This window comes from Doryrhamphus excisus, linkage group LG13 (assembly GCF_037039965.1).
Source record: "Doryrhamphus excisus strain RoL-2023G ecotype Guam linkage group LG13, RoL_Dexc_Guam_v1.1, whole genome shotgun sequence".
Taxonomy (NCBI): domain Eukaryota; kingdom Metazoa; phylum Chordata; class Actinopteri; order Syngnathiformes; family Syngnathidae; genus Doryrhamphus; species Doryrhamphus excisus.
Genome location: NC_136369.1, coordinates 19994554 through 20017636, shown reverse-complemented (window position 1 = coordinate 20017636; position 23083 = coordinate 19994554). Strand labels below are relative to the sequence as shown.

At 34.6% G+C, this 23083-nt stretch overlaps 1 protein-coding gene across 1 annotated transcript in view; it reads left to right on the top strand.

Moving 5' to 3' along the window:
* chst8 (carbohydrate (N-acetylgalactosamine 4-0) sulfotransferase 8) overlaps positions 1-23083 on the top strand; it is a 203602-nt gene that overhangs the window by 22428 nt on the left and 158091 nt on the right. Inside the window, exon 2 of the mRNA XM_058088659.2 lies at positions 12118-12302. Coding sequence (XP_057944642.2) covers positions 12137-12302 — 166 coding nt within the window. The 5' untranslated portion in view covers positions 12118-12136. The remainder of the gene's footprint in view (positions 1-12117; positions 12303-23083) is intronic.

Below are 23083 nucleotides of genomic sequence, written 5' to 3'. Positions count from 1 at the left end.
ATATAATAATAATAATATATTTCTAATAATATATTTCTAAGAATAATAATAATGATGATTATATAATAATAATTGTATATAATAATAATAATAATAATATATTTCGAATAATATATTTCCAATGACAATGATGATAATAATAATAATAATATATTTCTAATGATGATGATGATAATAATGATGATGATAATAATAATATAACAATAATAATAATAAAAAAATAATACTATATTTGTAATGATGATGATAATAATAATGATGATGATGATAATAATATAATAATAATATAATAATGGTAATAAAAATAATAATAATAATAATAATAATAATAATACTATATTTGTAATGATGATGATGATAATAATGATGATGATGATAATAATATATTAATAATGGTAATAATAATAATAATAATAATAATAATAATATATTTGTAATGATGATGATGATAATAATGATGATAATAATAATAATAATAATAATAATAATAATAATAATAATAATAATAATAATAATAATATATTTCTAATGAGGATGATGATGATATTAATATATTTCTGTGCCTGACTGGTGATATGGTGTCTTGCAACAACTCGTATTTTTATTTTTTTTGCCACCGAGACTGCCGGAACAGGTGGGCAACTGGCCATCACCATGGCAACAAAGCCCCGAGCTTTAAACTAGCGTTGGCAGCTAATCCAGCTATAGCAAAGTGCTCTTATCTGTTCTTCCTGTGTATGGCGCTTGATGGCAGATAAAAGATAGTCATACAATTACATTCATGATATGAATTATATATTTTTTTTCCATGTCTTATTATTAAAATCACTTTTAACATTTTATATATAATTTTTTTAAATATTTTTTTGGTTTTGTTTATTTCCTTTTGCTCTTTATTTCTTGGTATTTTATTGTTTTTGTATTATTATTATTATGATTAAGTTCAGGCTGGTGCGAGTCCTAAAGAACTTCCCAGACAGGGTTGACCTTTTCCCACCCGGATGCCCTTTCCGTGGCTTCAAATACCAAGGTTAGATTTCAAATACCAAGGTTAGATCCCCTCTCACAGCCCTGATGGTTGGATGCGTGAAGGAGGTGTTTATTGTGTTCCAATGATGTGCATCGTAGAAACAACTATTATCCTCACGGCTTTTCATAGATAATAGCTTTGGCATTTTTGCTTTGTTTTTCATAGTAGGCCACTCTATGGTAATAGTGACACTCCTATTATGGGTTTTTGGGTCTATTTTGGGTCTTTTCAAGGAGTCTGAAATATAAACTTAAATGAAATACAATCACGTTGTCAATATATCTAAGTATCTAATATATAACAACAAATATAAATGATAAATTTGAGCATAAACGTCAATCTATCTTTGGCTTTCTGTGTTTAATTCTCATTGGTTGAATGCGCTAATATTGTCGCTAATGTGGCGAACTGACTTTTGTCAGTTCATTCATCCCTTGTCAGCGACTTGATGCAAGTTTTTGCTTAGTATTAAGAATTTCCAAGCATAAAAATGTCTACATGAAGTAAAATAGAAATACATTATAAGGCATTGAGAAGACGCATTCAAAGACAATGTGTAGTATTCTGCACGGCCACTAAGTGTCAGTAATGTTACTGTAATGTTCAGTGAGAAAAACAAGCACACAAGAGACTTGACTGCTGGAAAACAAGCATTTATTGCACAAAAAAGTGACTATAGGGGTGTTAGTTCATGTCTAGAGGGCTCTAATAGCATTAAAAAACTTTTTTACAGTTTTGATTCATAAAAAATGAGTCTACTTCACGGAAATTCACTTATCATGGTTATCACGGTTATCCAGTTAACTTTAATAAACGAGGCATTACTGGATTTGCTGACTTGTTTGTTGATTTTGTCGTTTAGTTTTTGAGTACAATTCGTCAGTCGTGAGATTTTCAGTTTTCATCAAGGCCACTTGAAGGTCCCTGCCGATACCATTTCTGTATGTTTTAAGCAGCGTCTTTGCTTTGTTGCACCCCCACTGTGTTGCGTGTGTGATAATTGTACATGAAACCCTAAAGTTTGACCCCCATGAGTGGATTAGCTTGGAATGACTGACGTAGTGGTTGGCTCCAAAAACACCCACCGTCATGTTCGGGTCATCGGGGAATTCGATACACACATTTAGAGGACATGTTTGTCAAATTTGAGCCAGATTGGTTGGAAAAACATGGCCGCCATCAAGCAAAGGTGCAGTCATTGAGTGTTGGTTTAATTCTAAAACTATGAGAATATCTGTATTAAAAAGTATTTTGCTTTGCTGTTTTGACTGTCGTCGAGATTTGCTTTTCATCGTTTGTTCAACAATGTCAAAGTGTATGTAATTCTACCGCATGTAGAAAACAAATATGACATGAAGAAAGACAATAGCGTGCTTCCATATTGCTGTCAAAGCCAAGCATTGAATGGAAGATGAAAAAAAATGGAGTGCTTTCCTCTTTGTAGTCCCGTAGTGATAATAAAATAAATACAGTGGGAAGCTTCGCCGAATTAACAAAGCCCGTTGTGAAGTGTTTCCTGTGACCTCCTGTAGACAGAATGTGTCAGGGAATTAAAAAGGGAAACAAAAAACAATCAACAGAGTGAAAGTGAGTTGCTCTGCAGCCGTAGCAGTAGCTGGGCACTGTTGATTTTTCTTTTCAGAGGTGTTGCGGCACTCTTTATATTATAATATAAATATAATATAAATATAATATAAATATTACATAAATATAATATAAATATAATATAATTTATAATTTATAATAATAATTTATAATAATAATTTAAAGTTTAATAATAATTATTTATTATTTATTATTTATTATTTATTATTTATTATTTATTATTTATTATTTATTATTTATTATTTATTATTTATTATTTATTATTTATTATTTATTATTTATTATTTATTATTTATTATTTATTATTTAAAAATTGCAAGAATTTAAATTTAGCGCAGTCAGATTTTAGAGGAAAAAAAATATTTTGCCCAGCATCCAGAATCCTGGTGTGTTCTAAAGACAAAAAAAGATGGTGGCTAAATAAAGCATGTATTGGGACACACCCATTCCACAGACAATTAACTCATTCCCGACTAAAGACCTATTTATAATTTTTTTTAACCCTTGTATTATGTTACGGGTCAATTTGACCCGTTTCAGTTTTTGTGTTAATGACCCTAGATGAGGAAAAGTCACAAAATTTCATGAAGAAACAGAAAGGATAACCAGTACTTTGGTCAACACAAAAACTGAAACGGGTCAAATTGACCCGTTTCAGTTTTTGTGTTAGGGTTAACTAGCATGATTTGTTAACAAATCATGCTAGTTAACCTTGTATTATGTTACCGGTCAATTTGATCCGTTTCAGTTTTTGTGTTAATGACCCTAGATGAGGACAGATAAGGTCAAAGGACAAGTCACAAACTTTTCGTTTCCAAACTGAAACGGGTCAAATTTTGTTAACAAATCATGCTAGTTAACCTTGTATTATGTTACGGGTCAATTTGACCCGTTTCAGTTTTTGTGTTAATGACCCTAGATGAGGAAAAGTCACAAAATTTCATGAAGAAACAGAAAGGATAACCAGTACTTTGGTCAACACAAAAACTGAAACGGGTCAAATTGACCCGTTTCAGTTTTTGTGTTAGGGTTAACTAGCATGATTTGTTAACAAATCATGCTAGTTAACCTTGTATTATGTTACCGGTCAATTTGATCCGTTTCAGTTTTTGTGTTAATGACCCTAGATGAGGACAGATAAGGTCAAAGGACAAGTCACAAACTTTTCGTTTCCAAACTGAAACGGGTCAAATTTTGTTAACAAATCATGCTAGTTAACCTTGTATTATGTTACGGGTCAATTTGACCCGTTTCAGTTTTTGTGTTAATGACCCTAGATGAGGAAAAGTCACAAAATTTCATGAAGAAACAGAAAGGATAACCAGTACTTTGGTCAACACAAAAACTGAAACGGGTCAAATTGACCCGTAACATAATACAAGGGTTAAACCTGACCGCATGCTCCCATAGACGTATTTGTACATCTTTTCAATTTTTTTACGCGGAGGTGATGATGCAACTCTACAGTAGAAGAGAGCATGTTTGGTGCACTTTTAAGCCAATTTTTTTTTTATTAAAAAGCATCGAAACCAGGAAGTGGAAAGGCATTTCGCAGCGTTATTATAATTTTAAAAACACACGTAGTCATGCTTGTAAATGTGAAAATGATAAACAGTTCATGATGTTATATTGATAAAAACGGTTATTTTTAACAACATTTATTTTCTTGTTTTGATCATCAGCGTATATCCTCTCAAGTGACAACATTTATATAATAACTATGAAGCAGAATTGTAAAATGGGGGTCGGTAATTAGAATGACTTCCTCTTCAATGGTGATTTCGTCTCAATATGGCGTCACTGAAGCATCTCCTCTGTGGTTCTTGCCAGCCAATTGCACCCCCAGCGATCGGCTTCATTATAAAGTAATTAAATTGAAGCCATGCGGATGTATTCAATCATCGTGAAATTAACACCAGGACATCGTAGTTTACCGAGTCACAGGTGTACAAAGTGTTAAAAAAAAGAAAAAAAACTAAATCGTGAAGCAATTGATTTAGCAGCACAGGGAAAAATAAAAGGATTTAAGTGACAACGACTTCTTCATTGACCTGAACACAATGTTACGTGATTAACATGGAGTCCCACGGCACACACGCCACTTCCAAGCATGGTGATGCTCGTCTTATTTGTTTCTGGCCGTCTACACTCGTTGGATTGTTGCTTCTAATAGAATCATAACAGCAAATAACACCATTGTGTCACAAACACTCGCGTGTTTGCTGCATGGACGCTGATCATTGCAGCCTAATCAGGCTTGGGATATCTGAGTATCAGGATCAGAGTACGTGCGATACGATACATGAGATACGATACTTTAGTCAAGACACTGCATGGTATGCTGAGCTCAGAAGCAAATATACAGTATATTAAACCGAATGGAAGCATGATGCTAGCATTACCTCATTGAACATGATATTATTGTAGTCATTATCGCTATGCTGCCGGGGTCACGTGACTCTTATTGGGTGAAATTATTTTTAAATAATGTTCGGTACGTGACAAAAATAAAATTAAAAAATAAAAAAAAAACTTCAACTATATTAGGAAAGCAGGAAGTGAACAAATGTAACAGTTACTGATTGTAAAAGTACCAGATGGAGGGGTAGGATTTAATGGTAATGGTAATGGTTTTATTTCATTTGAACATGCATCAGATTCCAATTGAGTGCATCCCATAATCAGTTCCCAGTTCCACATGTCCAAAAGGAGTAGGAAGAAGCAAAGCTTATTAAATCAATTAATTATGTAATTTTATTTTTGTCACGTACCGAACGTTATTTATAAATATTTTTAAAATAAAATAAATGGAAAGTGGAGTATTAAATAAATATTTTAATTTAATTTAATTTAATTTAATTTAATTTAATTTAATTTAATTTAATTTAATTTAATTTAATTTAATTTAATTTAATTTAATTTAATTTAATTTAATTTAATTTACTTTTTGCCATGTACGGAAGTATTCCGTAAATCATATTTCTCCTCTCTTGTAGAGAAGTATTGGATGACATTTTTAGCTAATTGCTTATTTTTAGCCTTATGCATTATTTTAGATGTTTAAAGATGAACTATATCAGCATAATAAGCTTTGCTTCTTCCTACTCCTTTTGGACATGTGGAACTGTGAACTGATTATGTGATGCATTCAATTGTAATCTGATGCATGTTCAAATGAAATAAAACCATTACCATATTTAGTCACAGTCTACCTTTAGCCTGGTCTTCGGGGTAGCACTACAACCCGGCTTCTGTTTTGGTGAACTCCACCTTCCATCGCCCGTCGAAGCAGCTCGAGGTGGTACGTTCCAAATTTACAGTATGTGGTTTATGAAATGTAATGACAGTGAAGTCAACTTGGGGACTTTGGAACCAACACCGGACCCACACATCTGTAACGTTCTGCACCAAGTTTTAACCCGATCGACTAGAAAAAGAATGAGAAATTTACTCGCCGCGAGCCAGACGGGCGGGTATCCCCGGAGACGGGAAAGTGCATTAAGAGCGGTTGCCCTCGCCAATAATTCATGAAGTCAGTGGCTATAAATCCTGCAGCATTTGTCTATAATGTAAATTACAAACACGTCCAACTGACCTCCTTCGTTTTGAACGTTTCAGCCAGCAGGCCAGTCGAGTCCCACATGACGGGTGGGAAAGACCATTATAATGGATGGTGCCTTCATATTAACACTATATACTCTATTGTACGCTACATTTTAATGGACATTTGCCTGTGCTGCCTTCATGCCTCCTGGTAAAATTGGGTATCCCACAGGTCACCAGCAGGGCAGCATTTTCAAAAGTATGATGAATCAACAAATTATGGGAATAATTACGGGTAAGCTTCAGAGGAGTCCATGAAATTGGTAATGGTTTAATTTCATTTGAACATGCATCAGATTCCAATTGAATGCATCCCATAATCAGTTCCCAGTTCCACATGTCCAAAGGGAGTAGGAAGAAGCAAAGCTTATTAAATCCTACCCCTCCTTCTGGTACTTTTACAATCAGTAACTGTTACATTTGTTCACGTCCTGCTTTCTAAATAAAATAAAATAAAATAAAATAAAATAAAACAAAATTAAATTAAATTAAATTAAATTAAATTAAATTAAATTAAATTAAATTAAATTAAATTAAATTAAATTAAATTAAATTAAATTAAATTAAATTAAATTAAATTAAATTTATGCATGTTCAAATGACATTAAACCATTACCAATTTCATGGACTCCTCTGAAGCTTACCCGTAATTATTACCATAATTTGTTGATTCATCATACTTTTGAAATTAAATTTAATTAAATTTAATTTAATTTAATTTAATTTAATTTAATTTAATTTAATTTAATTTAATTTAATTTAATTTAATTTAATTTAATTTAATTTAATTTAATTTAATTTAATTTAATTTAATTTAATTTAATTTAATTTAATTTAATTTAATTTTTATTTATGTATGTGTATGTATGGATGCACTCAATTGTAATCTGATGTATATGCAAATGAAATAAAACCATTACCATTACCATTACCATTAAATCTTACTCCTCTATCTGGTACTTTTACAATCAGTAACTGTTACATTTGTTCACTTCCTGCTTTCCTAATATAGTTTAATTTTTTTTTAAGTTTTTTTTTCACGTACCAAAGTATGAGGTGATATGACGTATAATACGTATATTAGCCGTATATTATATATGAGCATTATTTATTTATTCATTCATTCATTCATTTATTTATTTAAAAATTGCAATCATTTACATTCGGTGATATGACCATACAATGACATAATGGGTACCATAGTAACTGTCAATAACTAAAAAATTAACGCTCAGAAAGTTCCCGTGGCACTTAAACACATCACAGCACATCTGCGCTATTACTCTTCTCCCGTTGACTTGAATTCATCACGCAGCTCAACAAGTGAGATTGGTTGAAAAACATGGTTGCTATCAAGCAAAACGAGGCAAGTCACTGATCCTTTGAGTAATTATGATGTAACTTTGAGGATACCCGTGTTACTTGTATGCTAGCACGTCTAGCGTGTAAAACATTTTGACCACAATCAGTCAGTAGCGCTGTCAAATGCAGTCAGCCGTAATGAGTTGATGGTGTGATTTCGTCCATCACAGCCTTTTTTTGCTTTTTCATTGGAGGCCTCTGAGCACGCTCACATCAAGGACTCCTCCATCTGACTCGCTTCCTCTTCTCGAAACGGCAGAATGAATGTCATTGTTTGGTTCATGCCGAAGAAAAGGAAAGGAATATCCGGTCTTGACAAGCATGTGTTGGCTGTTTCGTATGCTGACAAAAACGACACAATTTAACTCGCTTGCTCTTTAAATCCAACACGACTCGCTCTCGTTGGCTTCAGTGCTTTTCTCCAGAGGACTGAAGAAGAAGATCCGACTCAAACGTCTTCAAGAATTGCATCATGTCTCGTTCACCTGGTCCGGTATGACCTTGCACCCCATAATATTCAGTGGAAACTTTCCCGACGTCCTGTTGCTTGACAGCGGAACCTTTCGCTTGCACTTTTACGTGTTAAAAAAAACCGAGCTGTCAAGGCCTGGCGTTTGATCACGTTAGCGTCACCCAAATCAAGACAATGGGGATCCGCTTTGAACGCCAGCCGCTGCTCCCGCTCGTCCTATTCTCCTGCACGCCGCGCCGCCATTAATTAATAAAGGACGCCTGCCAGCGGCTTTCATGTCTTTTATTAGGCGGCGTGCCGGCGCTTCCACGGATGCTGACAATTGAACGGGAATGAAAATGATCCCTGAGAAAGAACTTTCGAGGAGATAATATGTGGCTAATATACATAATATACGACTAATATACGTAATATACTGCTAATATACGTAATGTACGGCTAATATACATAAAATACTGATAATATACGTAACATACTGATAATATATGTAATATACGGCTAATATACGGCTAATATACTGCTAATACAGATAATATATGTAATATACGGCTAATATATATGGCTAATATACATAATATATTCCTAATATACGTAATATACTGCTAATATACATAATATACGGCTAATATACGTAATATACTGCTAATATATGTAATATACTGCTAATATACGTAATATACGGCTAATATATGTAATGTACTATTGATATACGTAATGTATGGCTAATATACGTAATATACTGCTAATATACGTAATATATGGCTAATATACATAATATACTGCTAATATACATAATATACAGCTAATATACAGCTAACATACGTAAAATACTGCTAATATATGTAATATACATAATATACGTCTAATATATATGGCTAATATACGTAATATATGGTTAATATACGTAATATACTGCTAATATACATAATATATGGCTAATATATGTAATATACTGCTAATATACGTAATATACGGCTAATATATACGGCTAATATACATAATATACTGCTAATATACGTAATATACGGCTAATATACGGCGAATATATACATAATATACTGCTAATATACGTAATATACTGCTAATATATGTAATATACATAATAAATACGGCTAATATACGGCTAATATACATAATGTACGGCTAATATACGTAATATACTGCTAATATACGTAATATACGGCTAATATACGTAATATACTGCTAATATACGTAATGTACGGCTAATATACATAATATACTGCTAATATACATAATGTAGGGCTAATATACATAATATACAGTTACTATACATAATATACTGCTAATATACATAATGTAGGGCTAATATACATAATATACTGCTAATATACATAATGTAGGGCTAATATACATAATATACAGTTAATATACATAATATACGGCTAATATACATAATATACTGCTAATATACGTAATATGCTGCTAATATACGTAATATACTGCTAATATACGTGATGTACGTACGTAAATGCATAATGTAGACATGTCTGTCCATTTGCATACACTCATCAAGTAAACATGTATGTCTAGTCACATACATGCATAATGTAAACCTGTCTGTCCATTCGCATTCACGTACATTGATAGATATCCATAGTTGGTTATATATTTTATTTATAGTTTTTATATGCACACAACAAATGTGTTTGTCCATTCGCATACACTAATTAGGTAAACATGTTTGTCTATTCACTTGTACACATAATGTAAACATGTCTAACCATTCGCATACACACAAAATGTACGCATAAAATGTCTTTCCATTCACACACACCCATAATGTAAACATGGTTGTCGATTCACATACGCACATGATGTAAACATGTGTGTCCACTTGCATACTAAATACGCAGTACACATCAAATGTCTTTCATGCACATTGAAAGGAAACATCTGTACACACGTACACAATGTATAGCCATGTCGGTCCATTCACCTAAAGATACTGTAAAGATGGAACTATCGGCGTTCCTCTACGATCTCCTCAGCCTTTTCAAGTTCAGTCAGGTAAATTGCAGAAGAACCCGTCATGTTCTTGGGATGTCACCAAAGCAGCACATTGGATGTCGGCCGCCGATGGCTCACGCTTGAGTACGACGAGCGTATTTGCATATTCATATCATGAAGGCGGCGGGGTTGCTCGCCTCCATCCAGCCGGAACAATGTTGGAATGCCTCGACTTTATTTTAAGGATGGAGTTATTTTTGCTGAATGTCTGCAACGCCTCTAATTTGTCTCACTTCACGGATTATTGCTCACAAATTAAATCTTAAAGCGGCTAAAGCGTGTTTTATGCCAGTTTAGACAAATAGATGCCGGGTGGGGAGAGTCAGATCGGCGTGTTGACTCTCAGCAAATGTTGAAAATTGAGCTTCCGGAGAGGCAAAAATGGTTTTCTTCAAGTTGAAGTGGCTGTTTTTAGTACCAACCTGCAGGAGATGAACACAGACTGTGCAAATGTGCGTGTCAAACAGGTTTTTATGTCACACGATAAGCCGGGTAGATAATGGATTGATGGATAATTAAAACAACGATCTGGGAAAACTGTTTACCCCCAGGCTCCTCCTCCTGCTGTTGGGATTTATTGCGCTTCGTACTGACATTAATGCAACAAGATACCAAAACTACACCTAATATTTTTCAAATATTTTTTAAAAATTTACTACAACTAATAATGATTGTTGTCAATAGTAGAAAATACTAGTTTAAATTATTTTACAATTATTTATTTATTTTTATTTATTTTGTACTTATTTTATTTATTTTTACAGTTAATTATTATTTTTTATTATTCATGTATATTACAAAATACATGTATATATATTTCAGCACACCTAATATTTTCCAAATATTTAAAAAAATAAATTGATTTAAATTTTTTAATTACTACAAATAATAATCATTGTTGTCAATAGTAGAACATACTAGTTAAAATTATTTTACAATTATTATTTTTTTTTATTTATTTTGTTTATTTTTTACAATTAATTATTATTTGTTATTATTCATGTATATTACAAAATACATGTATATATATTTCAGCACATGTAATATTTTTCAAATATTAAAAAAAATTGATTATTTAATTACTACAAATAATAAGAATTGTTGTCAATAGTAGAAAATACTAGTTTAAATTATTTTACAATTATTTATTTTTTATTTTTTTTATTTTATGTATATTTTACAATTAATTATTATTTTTTATTATACATGTATATTGCAAAATACATGTATATATATTTCAGCGCACCTAATATTTTTCAAATATTTAAAAAAATAATAAATTGATTATTTAATTACTACAAATAATAATCTTGTTTTGTTTACGCAGACATGGACCAAACTGTGCTCTTATTTTGAAGGGCGGTCCCGGAAGTGTGTTTGTGGAGAATGTGTATTTACGGCTACAATATGAGCTGCTTGTATTTTTTTCACTCAGAATCTGCATGTCTTCATCAGATATTATAAAAAGTACCTTACCTTAAAACCTTGCGTGCTAAACTAAGCTAACCCCTGCTAGCATTCCATTCACGAGATTCGAACCTGAAGGTCCCCTGGGTCACCTCCTGATCCAGCATTGAAGAAAGCCTCTGCACACGTTGCTACTAAATTGTCTACAAACTGTAATGACTGTGCTTGTCATTAAGGAAGATGTAGTCACCCATGCACTTTTTTTCACCTGGGATTTGCATTTGAAAACATTACCCCATCAATAAAGTTTTCGAGCCTGTATGTGAACCGATAGTTGTGAAAGAGTATTTGAGGTTCCGTTGGATGTGCTGCACCAGCTGTTATACGTGAAGCGATGGGGGGGCTTTTCCGTGATGAATGAAGTTCCTGAAGGTCCCCCTGGGTCACTTCCTGATCCAGCATTTCTAATAATACACCCGGCCTTTTTCGCCAGTCACCACAAACGCGGCCAAATGTGCCTGTGCCATTTTTCACCAAAAAGAAGTAGGCCTCTCTTGACTGTTGTGCTAATTGTGCTCTTTTTCTCTGCCCCGCCCCTCCCCCTTTCTAGTCTATAACCTTCTCTCGCAATGGTGTGGGAGGGGATGAAGCGGAGGATGGCGTTGGATTCCCTGTTTGGACGGAGGCGGAGGCTGTCCTGCTTCTTCTGGTTCCTCCTGCTGTTCGGTGTTGGAGTTCTGCTTTTCTTCATCCAGCTGCAGGACGCGCCAGGGTGTGCGCCGCAACAAGGATACGGTGAGTTCCGCCTCAAAGGCAACCCAGACCGCTGGCGGCCATTTTGTGTGCTCAGCCCAAAATGTCACAGATGGTTAGTTCCACGTTCAAAACCTCCTCAGGTCCATCACCGACCCTTTAGTGTACACCAGGATGACCTACACACTCCCACTTTATGTCAGAAGGTCTATCCATTCGTGTACAAACAATGCAAACGTCTGTCAGTCCACTCGCATGCAGCCATACGCATAATACATCTGTATGTCCGTTCACGTACACGCATAATGAAAATATCTGTTTTTACATATACACACAAATGTAAGCATGTATGTCCATTCGCATACTCATGTAATGTAAATGTTTTTTCTTCCATTTAAATGTTGAAAACTGTCTGTCCATTCACATATACTGGGTGAGCACCGGTCTGTCCATTCACATGCAAACTGTTTCTCCTAAATCCAGTCTGTCCATTCATATGCATACATGTCTGTCGTTTCACATACAAGCATGGCCTAAACATGTCTGTCTATCCATTCATGTACAAACAATGCAAACATCTGTCAGTCCACTCGCATGCAGCCATACGCATAATACATCTGTATGTCCGTTCACGTACACGCATAATGAAAATATCTGTTTTTACATATACACACAAATGTAAGCATGTATGTCCATTCACATACACATGTAACATAAACGTTAGGTCTTCCATTTAAATGTTGAAAACTGTCTGTCCATTCACATATACAGGGTGAGCACCGGTCTGTCCATTCACATATACAGGCTGTCCATTCCCATACAAACATATTGCCAAAATGTTTCTCCTAAATCCAGTCTGTCCATTCATATGCATACATGTCTGTCGTTTCACATACAAGCATGGCCTAAACATGTCTGTCCATTCGGAGGTACAGGACATAAATGTCATGCAAAATCACTCTCTCCATTCATATACACACAGAATGTGTATATGTCTATCCTTTCACATACAAACGTAATGTAAACATGTCTGTCCATTCACAGATACAGGACATAAATGTCATGCAAAATCACTCTCTCCATTCATATACACACAGAATGTGGATATGTCTATCCTTTCACATACACACGTAATGTAAACATGTCTGTCCATTCGTGTAAATTGTAAGCATTTGTGCATCCTGTCACATGACGCAAACATCTGTATGGCCAGTCACATAAACACATCATGGCATCTCAATGTTCCTTTACATATACACATAATGCAAACATGTATGTCCATTCACATACACATTTGATGTAAATGCATAACTCTTGACTCAAATGTCTGTCCATTCACATATACTGTACGCAGGTGTAATGCCTAATCTATTCAAATACACATAAACGTTTGTCTATCCTTTCACATACACACAATACAAGTATGTCTGTCCATTCACATACAAGACCTGGGTTCCCTCTAAGCTCGTAGCGACAGATTGCAAAGTCCCTCTGTGTCCCACGCCCTGCCCGGTGTTTTTTTATCCGCCCTCCTGTCTTGCATCGATCGCTTTGTTGCTGGCCAGAGCAAATTCTGATGAAGTAGTGCAGCGGGGGCGCCTGGGACAACATCAGCTCCGGCAGCGCGGTTGTGTGGGGACAGCGTGGCCAATCATTAGCGATATCAGAGCGCCGTCACACAGACTGCACTCTGGACGAGAGCCACTCGCTCTAATGGTGGAATGTCACCGCTTGTGATATCATCTCCGATGGTCACATGATGCTTGCTGAGGCGTGTCAGGTGAGCGGAAGGAATAATACTTAAAAAGCTGGCTTGATGGGACACAAACGGAGATGGATGTGTGCGGTGGAGAAAACATGTCAGGACATGTCGGAGGCGACGCCACAGAAGTCCAAGACCAGGCGGATGATGTGAGAAACCACACCAGCGCTCATGATGAGCTACCTGGTCAGGGTAAACCAGTCTTGTGTGGTTGTTCTCAGAAGGCCCGCATGCAGATGTGTTGAGGCGTTCAGGTGCACTCGGAATTTTGAGTGTTAGGCGCTAATTGTTCGTCATTTTGATTCACGTAACACCCCCCCCGTGTTCTGTTGCATGTTCTCCCCGTGCATGTGTGGGTTTTCTCCGGGTACTCCGGTTTTCTCCCACATTCCAAAAATTAGCCACTCCAAATTGTCCATAGGTATGAATGTGAGTGTGAATGGTTGTTTGTCTATATGTGCCCTGTGATTGGCTGGCCACCAGTCCAGGGTGTACCCCGCCTCTCTTGCCCGAAGACAACTGGGATAGGCTCCAGCACCCCCGCGACCCTCATGAAGATAAGCGGTAGAAAATGAATGAATAACAATAATTTTACTTTTCTGCACTGTGTGTGTATACTAGCGGCCCCGCCTCCACCCACCGAGACAGAGACAGTATGTGATTTTAGAAAAGGGCTCACTCCGTTCATGCCGTTGTTTTATGGAATAAATGTGCCAAATTAGGGCTGCACGGCAGTTGAGTGTTTAGCGCGTCAACCTCATAACTAGGAGACCTGAGTTCAATCCCACCCTTGGCTCCCACCTGGTTTACATGTTTTCCCCGTGCATGCGTTTTCTCCGGGTACTCCGGTTTCCTCCCACATTCCAAAAACATGCTAGGTTAATTAGCGACTCCAAATTGTCCATCGGTATGAATGTGAGTGTGAATGGTTGTTTGTTTATATGTGCCCTGTGATTGGCTGGCCACCAGTCCAGGGTGGTTTTCATTGGACTGTAGAGGGGCTGCACGGTGGTGGAGTGGTTAGCGCGCAGGCCAACATAATGCAAATAAATATAAGACGGACTTAAATCAAAGTGGGTTGCATGTTGACACTGCAGGTCAATTGCGATTTTTTTTGTGGCTAGTATCAGATTTTTTTTTGCATTTTTTCATGTCACGGTGAAAAGTACAATTCCGATTTTTTCAAATGCCACTCAGGCCTCATTCATATGTATATATAATCCCATAGGTGTCCCATCTAAACGGCCATGTTGTGTATATATCCAACCTATAAAGGTACTCCCAGATGTGGGCAAAAGTTCCTCTTGTCATCCAAAAAAACATTTCAAGAAGTGTCAGTGAAGCTGCTCAGGCCAAGATCTCCGCCCTTCTGGTTCTGACATCCACCCACAGACGTGGCAGCAAGTTCTCGGCGAATTGCCGTAGCCAAAAAGTCTTGCTGTCTTAACCTTAACCTTAACCTCCTACGTGGACTCATGCTTGACATTGCCACAAGGAGAGCATAAACTGGGACAATGTTTACTTCTGTACACACATGGTACTTCCCGAATGCATGGTGCTCACTTTTATAAGTTGCACTTTTTATTTTAACGGATGTATTTTAACCATTAACCATTTAGTCATTAAACCGCTGCAGTGTGAACGTAGCTAAAATGACCAATAAGCTTATTTGGTATTTTGCCTTTATTATTTTTTTTAAGCAAAGTCCGATCAATCTTTGATGAGGACGATCCTATATGGAAAAAATATGGAAACAACACGGTGCATCATTTTCCAAGTGAAGGTCTTCTGAATGTGTGACAAGCACATTCCTGTACTTAGTCGACAACACAGTGGAAAATATTCCATTCCTAACCAAGAACACAACTTTACATTTTAAGGTGTCATTGTAAAGTCAGGTTAGTTTTTTGCATATTTTTTTTGATAATAAAACATTAAAACATAACAAGGCTGCACGGTGGATGAGTGGTGAGCGCGTCAACCTCACAGCTTGGAGACCCGAGTTCAATCCCACCCTCGGCCATCTCTGTGTGGGTTTTCTCCGGGTACTCCGGTTTCCTCCCACATTCCAAAAACATGCTAGGTTAATTAGCCACTCCAAATTGTCCATAGGTATGAATGTGAGTGTGAATGGTTGTTTGTCTATATGTGCCCTGTGATTGGCTGGCCACCAGTCCAGGGTGTACCCCGCCTCTCGCCCCAAGACAGCTGGGATAGGCTCCAGCACCCCTACGACACTCGTGAGGATAAGCGGTAGAAAATTAATGAATGACAATAATTTTATTTTTCTGCACTGTGTGTGTATGCAAGCAGCCCCGCCTCCACCCACCAAGACCGAATATGATTGAGACAAGGGCTCACTCCATTCATGCCCTTGTTTTATGGAACATATGTGCCAAAGTGGGGCACATGAATGTGAGTGTGAATGGTTGTTTGTCTATATGTGCCCTGTGATTGGCTGGCCACCAGTCCAGGGTGTACCCCACCTCTCGCCGGAAGACAGCTGGGATAGGCTCCAGCAAATGAATGAATGAATGAACAACATTCTAACTCCATTTATCATTAGAAGAGTGTAAAAAGGATAATAGGTCCCCTTTAGCGGCTCCTAGACCAGACTGTACGCCACTATAATGCCCCCACCGGGATTCGGTTTCATTTTAAAAGCCCTGAAATGAGCAGCTTATGCACGTGCACATATTTCCACAGTGGCTGTTTATTTGGCAAAGTATTAAGATGAATAGCGGACCAGGTTTTTGTCTACATGTAAAAGCCAGCTAGCATCATCTCTTTCTTTTCCCTGTTAATTTCTCAACGCCGGCTCATTTTTGCCGAGTCTGCACATCTTTTCATGTGGTCTGTTTGAATATTTCTAAAAAAAAAAAAAAAAGAAAAGACGTGTGCTGTTGGCTAAATGATTCATGAGAGCCGTATAGCCGGCGAGTCAGCTATCTACCGTGAGCGAGCGTTCGCCTGGAGCCATGATGCTCAACCCCGGCAGGAGCTCATGTTGAGTAGAGCTGAGTTACAGCCAGTGTCAGCTTTTATCTGCTTCCTCCTCATCCTCCTCATCATCACCCACCTCTTTTTATTTTGTTGATGACTTTCATAACTGGTCCCCCCCCTCCCCCACCACAGTACAGTAAAAGTTCAAGTTAAAGACACAGGATGTATTTTTTTTTTTAAGTTGTAACATTTTTTATTAGTCTTAATAGTAAACAATATTAAACAGAAAATGGGGTGTATGTTACGAGAATAGAGTCAAAATATTATAAAATAATCATGTATAACAATGAATATAGTAAATATAACAATTTCAATTTAAAAAATGGAATAACTTTGTCATTTTATGCTGAAAAATAACATTTTATTTTTAACATGATACCGCCCCTTGGTAGATGAGCCTGCTTGTGCATACACCCACCACTTTATATTTAAAAAGCAGGCTTTGCTACACATCTTAAAACAGTGTTAGCACTGCTGCACACGTACGTAATGATAATATACATAATAATAAGAATTTTAATTTAAAAAATTTAATAAAGTTGTTATATTATGAGGAAAAATAACTTTTTATTTTTTAACATTTTTTATTAGTCTTAATAGTAAACAATATTAAACCGAAAATGGGGTTTATGTCACGTGGATAGAGTCAGAATATTATAAAATAATCATGTATAACAATGAATATAGTAATGATAACAATTTCAATTTAAAAAATGGAATAACGTTGTCATTTTATGAGGAAAAATAACACCTTTTTTTTTACATTTTTTATTTTATTTATTAGTCTTAATAGTAAACAATATTAAACAGAAAATGAGGTTTATGTTATAAGAATAGAGTCAAAATATTATAAAATAATCATGTATAACAATGAATATAGTAATGATAACAATTTCAATTTAAAAAATGGAATAACATTATCATATTATGAGGAAAAATAACATTTTATTTTTTAACATTTTTTTTATTTATTAGTTTTAATAATAAACAATATTAAACAGAAAATGGGGTTTATGTCACGAGAATAGAGTCAAAATATTACAAAATAATTATGTATGTATAAATTTAACAAAGTTTTAATTTTATGAGGAAAAATAACATTTTAATTTTTAACATGATACCACCCCTGATCCGCCCCTTTGGTAGATGAGCCTGCTTGTGCATACCCCCACCACTTTATATTTAAAAAGCAGGCTTTGCTACACATCTTAAAACAGTGTTAGCACTGTAGCACACGTACCTTCCGATCATGCATCGCCTATCCTGGAATACATCATAAAGGTTCTTTTCTACTTAATGTAATGGAAATGTGCACTGAAATGAAGCGGTTGGTGCCCCCCCCCCGCACCCCCCCACCAACCCGTATGTGTGTCCGCATGCATCCTGCCAGGACCGACACAGGCATATTGTTTCACGCTCCGAGGTAAAATTTGATCCCTCCGCCAGAGGTCCACTAATCCCTTAAGCCTTGTCTGTTTGCATAGTCCAATTTAGCCGTCTCTTAATGTAATTAAATTGTGCTGATGACCCTCCGAGCAGCGTTTGAATAAAAAGCCTGAATGATATTTGCTATTCTTCCGAGTGCAAAAAGCTCCTTTAGCAACAAAGCCTGCTCGTGTTTTGTTGTGTTGTGTTGCTGGCACGATCCTGGCTATTCCCTCCTGAGCAGGAAGATCATTGCAAAGCAACACTGGGCCAGCCAAGTCCATCACAAACCCTTAAATGCAATTTTCCTCCCAAAACAAAGACGGAGGAGGGATCGGGTCTCCTCGGAGCCAAGGAAAATCCTCAAACAAAAGTGAAAGAAAATGGTGTGAAGAAAGTGGGGTGATTGTGTTTGTTTGGACGTATTACGTCAGGATTAGACATGCGGGACTGTACCATTTTCACTCTGGGGATGGGGGAAATGGCGCCATTGTGATCGAAACGAAAGCAACTTATTTTTAATGTGTGGTATCCCCGTGTCAAGTTTCAGGGAAATTGGTTGTTGTTTGCGAGTAATTCTGCAAAATTATTGTTATATTTTAGTTTTATTTATTTTAGTTTTATTTTAGTTGCTTTCACACTGTGCTGAGTTTTTATATTTATTTAATTTACTGACATTTTAAAATATAAATCAGAAACTGTAATGGCACATTGAGGATCAATGAAAAAAATAACATAATTAATTCAACTTGTTGACTTTGTTTATTTATTTTTATTTGTCTCCAACATTGATACTATTTTTGACTTTTTATGCATAAAAAACTCAATTTACCAAATGTCTGTATCTAGTATCTGTGTGACAAAACCTCCATTGTCAATTCGATAATAAACATAAACCTGAAAAATAAGCTAAGTAAGAAATAGGGGAAATTGGTAGTTGTTTGCGAGTAATTCTGCAAAATTATTGTTATATTTTAGTTTTATTTATTTTAGTTTTATTTTAGTTGCTTTCACACTTTGCTGTGTTTTTATATTTATTTAATTTGCTGACATATTTTAAAATATAATTCACAAAATGTAATGCCAAATTGAGGATCAATGAAAAAAATGACACATAATTAATTCAACTTCTTTACTTTTATGTTTATTATCGAATTGACAATGGAGGTTTTGTCACACAGATACCAGATACAGATATTTGGCAAATTGAGGTTTTTTTATGTCTAAAAAATCAAAAATAGTATCAATGTGGCGACAAAAAAAAAAAGAAAACTGAAAAAAAAGCTAAGTGAGAATTAGGAGAAATTGGTTGTTGTTTGCGAGTAATTCTGCAAAATTATTGTTATATTTTAGTTTTATTTATTTTAGTTGCTTTCACGCTTTGCTGAGTTTTTATATTTATTTAATTCACTGACACATTTTAAAGTATAATTCACAAAATGCAATGGCAAATTGAGGATCAATGGAAAAAAATACAACACCTTGAAGTAATTAATTTAACTTTTTTACTTTTATTTTATTTTATTTAATTCACTGACACAATTTTAAATCGAATTGACAACGGAGGTTTTGTCACACAGATACCAGATACAGATATTTGGCAATTTTTTTTTTATGTAAAAAAAAATCAAAAATAGTATCAATGTTGGAGTCAAATAAAAATAAATTAAATGAAAATAAGCTATAAGTAAGAAGTAGGGGAAGTTGGTTGTTTGTGAGTAATTCTGCAAAATTATTGTTATATTATTTATTTATTTATTTATTTATTTATTTATTTATTTATTTATTTATTTATTTATTTATTTATTTATTTATTTATTTATTTATTTATTTATTTATTTATTTATTTATTTATTAAATAACCTGAAAAATAAGCTAAGTAGTTTGGCTGTTTTTGATGGATTATCATAGTTAGCATAGGAACATTTGGACTTTTGCTACCCCATTTATTTCAATGTGTTATTATAATTAGTAGTGCAATTGATTATATGATTTGCATATTGTATTCTAATATGCAAAATAAGTGAAATAATTGCTAGATTTGCACATTAATACATGTGATGTGTGCCATATTCATTCCATATTCAACCTTGTCTTCTTCCAAGAGGAGAGGAAACCTGATATCTTCTGGGATTTGCCTGAAAAATAAACAACGAAAACAGGCAAGCTTGCGGTTTTTCATATGTTGGGTATCAGCTGCCCACATGGCTGTCTCCGTGGCGTCTCGCAGACCCGGGTCATGTCAACGGGATTTAGAATGGAGGCGCTGCGAGGTCTCGTGCTTTTCCATTAACATTAATGCCCGCAGTTCTGCCATCGGAGCTTTGCGGCCTAATCTCATTTTCCCTGCCATCTGATCCTGCTCGCCAATGACGGCGATATGCCAGACGTTCAATGACATTAAAAAGTACGCACGCTTTGTCATGCACTGAAAACCATCATTAAAATGTATACATGAATTGATGTTTTGCATTACTTCTAATCCTAATCAAATCCTAAACCAATTCCTAATCACCTGACGTGAGGGTCATGGGACTTTACATGATCCACCAGTAAGCAAAAAGCTAAATAAAAATCAAAGCATACAATATGGACACGTATCCATTTTTAGTGGTTATGAATATGAACCCTTTGAAAGCTGTTAATGAGGGACATTGTTTCTTCTCCCATCTTGTCAGAGATGTTCATTAGCGACTGTCACTGCGACTGTCGGTGTCTCCAGCATGCTTATGATTATTGTACGCAGATGACAGACATGTCTTTGAGTTGCTATTAGCAACAAGAGTCAGATGATGGAAGGTCTGCTTTTACTGTGGAGGCATACTGGCTGCTTGTTGGAGGTGAGGTTGAGTCCGCGTGAATCCCAGGCCAGTTCTCAGACATTGTCTCGCCAACATGTCCTGGGTAGGCGTCCGGGAGGAAGCCTGACCATAATGATAAGAATTTCAACTAAAAAAATTGAATAAAGTTGTAATATTATGAGGAAAAATAACATTTTATTTTTTTACATTTTTTATTAGTCCTAATAGTGAACAATATTAAACAGAAAATAGGATTTATGTCACAAGAATAGAGTCAAAATATTATGAAATAATTATGTATAACACTGAATATAGTAATAATAACAATTTCAATTTAAAAAATGGAATAACATTGTCATATTATGAGGAAAAATAACATTTTATTTTTTCACATTTTTTATTTTATTTTTTAGTCTTAATAGTAAACAATATTAAACAGAAAATGAGGTTTGTCACGAGAATAGTGTCAAAATATTCTGAAATAATAATGTATAACAATGAATATAGTAATGATCACAATTATATTATGAGGAAAAATTACATTTTATTTTTTAACATTTTTTATTTTATTTTTTAGTCTTAATAGTAAACAATATTAAACAGAAAATTAGGTTTGTCACGAGAATAGTGTCAAAATATTCTGAAATAATAATGTATAACAATGAATATAGTAATAATAACAATTTCAATTTAAAAAATGGAATAACATTGTCATATTATGAGGAAAAATAACATTTTATTTTTTCACATTTTTTATTTTATTTTTTAGTCTTAATAGTTAACAATATTAAACAGAAAATTAGGTTTATGTCACGAGAAGTCAAAATATTACAAAATAATTATGTATAACAATGAATCTACATAATGATAAGAATTTCAATTTAAAAAATTGAATAAAGTTGTAATATTATGAGGAAAAATAACATTTCATTTAAAAAAAAATTATTTTATTTCTTAGTCTTAACAGTAAACAATATTTTACTGGTTTTTGTCGCGAGAATAGAGTCAAAATATTACTAAATAATTATGTATAACACTGAATAAAGTAATGATAATTTTAATCTAAAAAAATTGAATAAAGTTGTAATATTATCAGGAAAAATAACATGTGATTTTTTAAACATTTTTTATTTTATTTATTAGTCTTAATAGTAAACAATATTAAATAGAAAATGAGGTTTTTGTCATGAGAATAGAGTCAAAATATTACAAAATAATTATATATAACAATGAATTAAGTAATAAGAATTTCAATGTAAAAAATTGAATGAAGTTGTAACATTATGAGGAAAAATAACACATTATTTTTTATTTTATTTATTAGTCTTAATAGTAAACAATATTAAACAGAAAATGAGGTTTATGTCACAGGAATAGAGTCAAAATATTACAAAATAAGTGTGAATAACAATGAATATACGTAATGATAAGAATTTCAATAAGAAAAAATAAAGTTGTAATATTATGAGGAAAAACAACATTTTATTTTTTAACATTTTTAATTAGTCCTAATAGTAAAGAATATTAAACATAAAATGGGGTTTATGCCTCAGATTCTTCTTCGCCAACATCCAAGTCCAAGATCACTGCAGACGCCGCAAATCCACACGTTCTTTTTGTGCGTTTGTTCGTCTTCCAACACGAAGAAAATACGCTGTGATCCTCTGTGTTCCTTCTTGTGGATGGAGACTTTTTTTTTTTTTTAGAAATATCCGGTGGACGTGTTCAGTGTTCAATATGCCTGCTCTTGAACCAGCCTCTAATGCTACTATGTGCCAGGGGAGGGGGGGGGGGGGGGAGTGGGGGGTCACTAAGTCAATGTCGGCCATGTC